The 6613-nt window shown below is 37.7% G+C and overlaps 1 protein-coding gene across 1 annotated transcript; it reads left to right on the top strand.

The window, feature by feature from the left end:
* The first annotated feature begins 208 nt into the window (after positions 1 to 208).
* On the top strand, positions 209 to 6300 carry LOC129651636 (lysozyme C, tracheal isozyme-like). Its single transcript, XM_055580267.1, has 4 exons — positions 209 to 668; positions 1831 to 1995; positions 3669 to 3744; positions 5189 to 6300. Exons 1-4 carry the CDS (start codon positions 476 to 478, stop codon positions 5253 to 5255), a joined length of 501 nt encoding a protein of 166 aa, XP_055436242.1. The 5' UTR covers positions 209 to 475; the 3' UTR covers positions 5256 to 6300.
* The last annotated feature ends 313 nt before the right edge of the window (positions 6301 to 6613 follow it).

Below are 6613 nucleotides of genomic sequence, written 5' to 3'. Positions count from 1 at the left end.
GAGAAACAACCAAAAGAGTCAGCATAGGATTCTGTGATCAACGTGGTGCTTTGCTATATACTTATCAGAACAACAGGCAGAGTGTCACATTCTTTGTGGAAAGTGTACATAAAATACTTTTAAGTGAAAAAGATGAAGACAACATAATGAAAGCACATAAAAAACTTAATGCAAATGAATGTTAATCAAAGATGGGAGCACATTTTCCATTGTGTAATATGTTCATTCAGGGTCTTTTGCTTTCTAGTTGCTCACATTCATAATCAAATAGGAGGAAGTTCCTCTTTGGGCAATAGAGCTAATGCCAGTTCTTTCTGAGCAATGTCTTCAAGCAATATCATTTCATGATTTTCTTGCAATTAACTCTTAGGACATCAAAACTTTTAGCGTAAGTGAAGCAATAAACATTCCCTGCTTTCCACGTGTCTCCAAGGGTGGAGCTCCCAAACTGGTCAGAAAAGGGGGAAGTGAAAAGATGTTAAATAGCAAGTCCAGCTCACCTGGTCAACTTGGACATTTGGCTTCTGTGAACATGAAGGCTCTCCTTATTCTGGGGCTTCTGCTCCTTTCTGTTGCTGTCCAGGGCAAGAAATTTGAGAGGTGTGAGCTTGCCAGAACTCTGAAGAAACTTGGATTGGCTGGCTACAAGGGAGTCAGCCTGGCAAACTGTAAGTTAACTATTCTTCATCCTTCCAAATAGTCAGCCAGCTGTGGAACAGATACTAACTGAGGAAGAAGAATAAGAAAGGGACTTTGAGTGAATGGCTTTTTTTTAATGTCCCTTGAAGGGTTTGTACATTTACAATGGCTCAAACACATCAGCTCAGAATCAGATGTACCCAGGGAAGGATTGAGGCATGGGAGGGTCAAATTCTATACCATTCCAAGCATGCCAGGTCTTGCTGTACTCCTCTAGTGCCACTAAACTTGCCAGCTGGCACTTGTAGGGTGACTACAAGATATATTTCAGCCCTCAGCCATTTCCAGCTTGCAATTTGGGTTCAGCAAGCAAGAGTAAGGCAGTATTTTTGTCATTTTTAATCCCCCTACCATGATGCTGGGTTTTTAACAGCCAAGCTTTTTAAAAAATTACATTGAACTCTTAGAACAGGGACTGTAGGAACCTGTTTCTCCTCAATCAATATCTACATAAGGATCCCTGAAATGTAGCATGAAATAGCATTCTATTATTCTGCCTCTAGTTCATTAATTATTTTTCATTTTCTTCCACAGAATTCAAGATGTGCCCTAAGGAAAAGTTCCTTTGTATTTCAGTCCATTGTATTTTTCAGAGTGAATTCAGACATTTCCGCTCCATAACTATTTTTTAATACATGAGCAAATGGCTAGATGGATGGATGGATGACATAGTCTTTCCTATCCTGTGATTCTTATTGTCTGGATTCTAATTTGATATCCAAATTCACGTTTAGGTATCATAAGAAATTTTGTTTCTCCTAGTAAATCCCTATTTTTGCTAGTACAAATATTTTTATATTAGCATATGCATCTGCTGCCAGTGACCAAACCCATTTAATCACTCTGTTCATTTTTCTATTCTAGGCTCAATCTTACCTGGGGGATGGGAGCAATGGAAGACACAGCTATTTCAATATTTTTTACAACGTGTTATCTTGTTTCATTAGTATTAGCAAATGATTTGCTAACAAAAGAATTCTCCTAAGGGCCCCTAACATCAAATGTTAAAATATTTACAAGTGAAATATATCTTTATGCTTCTAAAATAAATCAGTATAAAATAGAATTGTGCTATGAAATATAAGTCATATGATGTTGCTGTTTAATACTAAAAATACATTTTTTTTTCAGGGATGTGTTTGGCCGAAGGAGAAAGCAGTTATAACACACAAGCTATAAACTATAATCCTGGAAGCAAAAGCACTGATTATGGGATATTTCAGATCAACAGCAAATGGTGGTGTAATGATGGCAAAACCCCAAAAGCAGTTAACGGCTGTGGCGTATCCTGCAGTGGTAAGACAAGACACTGTTGAGTGATGGCACAGGCCCCATTTGGTGGTACCTATAAGAGGAGAGACTTAGTACAAATGAAAAGGTCTTGAAGAGTTCATGAGGGACCCAGAAAAGCTCCATCTTAACTTCTAGAAACGGCTTTATCATCTACCTCATAATTCCTTAAGTCAGAAATCAAAAAGCTGGTATCACAGAAGGTTGCTGTTTGCTAACATACAAGAGTTGGAATGATCTATCACTGCATTGTAACTGGACATGTTGATGCTTTGTAAAGAGCAATGCCATTCCTACTAATTTACCTGGTTGGGAGAGGTTTAGGGATAATTTGGTTGTGTGGTCTTTTTTAAAATTTTGTCATATTTACTTCTTTTATGTATATATTATACAGTAGGGGTTTTTGGCTGAGTGATTTTAAAGTGAATTAGAAACATTTCACATTTCATTCCTAAATTCTTTAGTTTGCATATCTCAAACATGCACTTCCTATTTAATCACTGTCATTCTAACAAATTAATATATGCATTTGTTTTTAATTGGGGTGAAACAAATATTCTATTGAGTTCCTTTTAAAACTGAGATAACATATGCAATATTTAGGGCTTCCCAGGTGGGGCTAGTAGTAAAGGACCCTCCTGACAATCAGCAGATGTGAGATGCAGGTTCAATCCCTGGTTGGGAAGATCCTCTGAAGGAGGGTATGGCAACACACTCCAGCATTCTTGCCTAGGAAATCAACATGAACAGAGAAGCCTGGGGGGCTACAGTCCATGGGGTCGCAGAGAGTCACACATGCACGTGTGCCACACAGTATTTATTGCATAAAATATTGGAGAAGTATTGCCAATTTGATATTGTTTAATTTTTAATATTAAAATTCCTAATAAAGAAGATTCGTTCTGGACATATCTTTTGTATACAGTTAGTTTAGTTAAAAAATTTTTTTGTATTATATAGTAATCTGTGGTCATTGAATAAAAGTTCTACTACCCAGAGACTTATGACCACAGTAACTTGTGGTCTCCACATCTTCTTTCAGAATACACATCACTCACGTACATGACTGTAAAGCTATATAATCCACATTTGTACCCACATACAAACATGCAAGCAATATGCTTCAACAAAAATGAAATTGTACTCTATTTACTACTTTACAATATGCTCGTTATTGCACAATATCATTTTTCTCAACAAATATCAATCTTATTAATTTTTCTGGATGAATAGAATTTCACTAAATATTCTAACATTTATTAATCCAACTCTTGTATTGATACATACATCTTGGGTACATCACTTATTACTTTTTTTGTTTTGGAATGAATTTTCACTAGTAGAACTGCTGAGCAAAAAACTGCTAGACTGGTTTCTGCTTGTTTGTTTTTGTTTTGTTTTCAAAGTGTCCAGTGAAAAGAGAACCTTCTATCATATTAGTTAATGGTTTCAGTGCTTCCAATGACATCGGCAAACGAAAAACAGAATGCTTTATTTCATGCCAAAGGGGATAGAATGGAGAGAGTGAGTTTTCTCCCAATATTCACAGATAACAGGGACTCTTAAAAAAATAATTGTATTTGTTCTTTCCTCAGCCTAAGAGAATAAAGCTGGCTGAACCTAAAATTTACGTGAATTTCTGTGAACATTGTCCTCATTTCCCACCACCTCTTTTTCAGCTTTGCTGAAAGATGACATCACTCAAGCTGTAGCATGTGCAAAGAAGATTGTCACTCAGCAAGGCATTAGAGCGTGGTATGTTATTTTTTGGTTTTTGTTTTCCATACAGTGTTGTTAAGATGTAATTGACACACAGTACTTCATAATTTTAAGGTGTACAGCATAATGACTTAGTACATCATGAAATGATTATCACAGTAAGTTTAGTGATCATCCATGATCTCAATGGATACACATTTAAAGAAACACAATGCAATACTGTTAAGCAATTATCCTTCATTTAAAAATAAATTAAAAACTTAAAGAAACAGAAGAAAAAAAATTTGTGATGAAAAATCTTGTGATTTACTCTCTAATCTATTTTCATATGTGAGCACAGCAGTGTTAATTCTATTCATCATGTTGCACATCACATCTCCAGTGTTTACTTATCTTATAATTGGAGGTTTGTAGTACTTTCCAATGCCTTCATCCAATTCCCCACCCCTCACCCCACCCACTGCTGCTGCTGCTGCTAAGCCGCTTCAGTCGTGTCCGACTCTGCGCGACCCCATAGACGGCAGCCCACCAGGCTCCCCTGTCCCTGGGATTCTCCAGGCAAGAACACTGGAGTGGGTTGCCATTTCCTTCTCCAATGCATCAAAGTGAAAAGTGAAAGGGAAGTCATTCAGTCGAATCCAACTCTTAGCGACCCCATGGACTACAGCCTACCAGGCTCCTCCATCCATGGGATTTTCCAGGCAAAAGTACTGGAGTGGGGTGCCATTGCACCCCACCCACAATACCCACAATTGGTAACCACAAATCTGATTTCTTTTTCTGAGTTTGTTTGTGTTTCAAGTATAATGGACCTTCAACACTAGGTAAGTTCCCTTCACAGAGCAAGGTATGGGTTAAGCATTAAAGGAGAGATGTGGGGTCTTCCCTAGTGGTTAAGAGTCTATGCTTTCAACGCAGGAGGGGATCTGGTACCTGGTTGGGAAACTGAGATACCACAGGCCATGTGGTGTGTGTGGCCAAAAAAAGGTGTGTGTGAGAGGGTAGGGAGTGGTTTTATCTTACTGTTATGAGAAAAGTGTGGGAAGATTCTCTAAGACCAAGGGAATTGAAAATGGAAAATCTAAATATTATGATTTATGCTAAACAGTGTACTACATAGAAACAATCTACTTTAACCTCAATTTATTCTAAGGACTTCTAGAATTTTTAAGTTTTTCCACACTCTACCAATGCCTTGTCATATCTTGAAATTATTTTTGAAAGTAAGTAAATATGGAATACGCTTTGCAGTTGTGTTGTGGACTACACAAGACTCAACATTTGTGTTCAGCATTCTGTGCTCTACTGAAGCCTTGGTATACATGTCTCCAGTTGATAAATAAGCAATACTTGGATCTGTCTGTAGCTTGTATTTCATGGACTGATTAACTATTTTGTTCTCACAAAGGATTTGAAGTATGTATAACACAATGAAGATATGTTTTAATCTTATTATCATTTGTTTTACCTTTTTCTACAGGGTGGCATGGAAAAACAAGTGTCAAAACCGAGATCTCACGAGATATGTTAAGGGTTGCGGAGTGTAACTGTGGAGTTTTCGTCTTCAGCTCATTTGTCTCTTTTTCATATTAAGGAAGTAATCGTTGAGTAAAAGGTTATACTACCACTCTTTCAAACAAATCATGTTTTTACCAAAGCAGGAGCATATCGTCTTTCTTCGAAGAGGCTGACATTTACCTCATGTGTTTATTGTTTGATATTGGGCCTACATTTTTCAGCTTGCTAACAGAACTAATGCTGGTGAATAATTGTCTAAAATCTTCATTATCACATGTATCTCTGGTACATTTAGTTCCTCAAAGAGATAACCCAGACTTAATCTTGAATGATATAAGTACTCCCCAATATTCAACAAAATAGAACAAAACAATGCTATGCTAAGTCACTTCAGTCATGTCCGACTCTGTGCGACCCTAGAGATGGCAGCCCACCAGGCTCCCCGGTCCCTGGGATTCTCCAGGCAAGAACACTGGAGTGGCTTGCAATTTCCTTCTCCAACGCATGCAAGTGAAAAGGGAAAGTGAAGTCGCTCAGTCGTGTCCGACCCTTAGCATGGACACAGCCTACCAGGCTCCTCCATCCATGGGATTTTCCAGGCAAGAGTACTGGAGTGGGGTGCCATTGCCTTCTCCAACAAAACAATATCTCTAAGCAAATTGATCTTAGGCAAAGCCCCACCTGAGTAGGCATGTGGACTTTCATCTGTTTTGTCAAAAAGAGCAGAACGTCAAATGGTAAAAATGGAAACAGCCCGATCAAGAATTTGTTTTCATAAGTGTGACCTTTGGTTTAAATGTTTTAGTAGAAATGTTGCATTCACACAGCTTTAAAAATAAACTCACAGTTTATACATCAACCTATTTTAGCCTTTGTAAAGAACTCATATAGGCATCCTGCTGATCCTGAAGGAATATAAAGAAGGATTAGATGAGCTGTTGATTTTCCTTAGTTTTATCAGCTTAAATTCATGCATTATGACTAAATTCAGAAGCAGATGAGCCTGCAAGCATTGAATTAATTGCTATTCAATAGATGTGAAACTATGCATGTTGTAAAAGAAAAACATTTTCATTAAAAGCTTTGCAATTCATACTTTGTCTTCCTTTGTTTAGAGCCATTTAATGTCTCTGAAGAAATACGTATGTATTGGGAAATAATGATCTGACACTTAGTATTTCCTACATTCTCACCTGTACTGAAACAGGTGGATATTGCTAGAGAAATCCATAAGCCTGCTGATAGCTCACTTAATGTTTTAAATGTTTAATCTTTTTTGGCTGTGCCATACAGCTTCAGGGACCTTAGTTCCCCAAGAGGGCTTGACTTCTTACTCTAAAGAGTGAAAGCACAGAGTCCTAACCATGGACCCACCAAGGATTTCCCC

This window comes from Bubalus kerabau, chromosome 1 (assembly GCF_029407905.1).
Source record: "Bubalus kerabau isolate K-KA32 ecotype Philippines breed swamp buffalo chromosome 1, PCC_UOA_SB_1v2, whole genome shotgun sequence".
NCBI classification, from domain to species: domain Eukaryota; kingdom Metazoa; phylum Chordata; class Mammalia; order Artiodactyla; family Bovidae; genus Bubalus; species Bubalus kerabau.
This window is presented reverse-complemented; position numbering and strand designations above follow the sequence as displayed.

Coding starts and splice junctions, on each gene's coding strand:
- LOC129651636 (XM_055580267.1), top strand. CDS start 476: ATGTTAAATAGCAAGTCCAGCTCACCTGGTCAACTTGGACATTTGGCT. Junction 1,996..3,668: donor CTGTGGCGTATCCTGCAGTG/GTAAGACAAGAC, acceptor CCTCTTTTTCAG/CTTTGCTGAAAGATGACATC. Junction 3,745..5,188: donor CAGCAAGGCATTAGAGCGTG/GTATGTTATTTT, acceptor CTTTTTCTACAG/GGTGGCATGGAAAAACAAGT.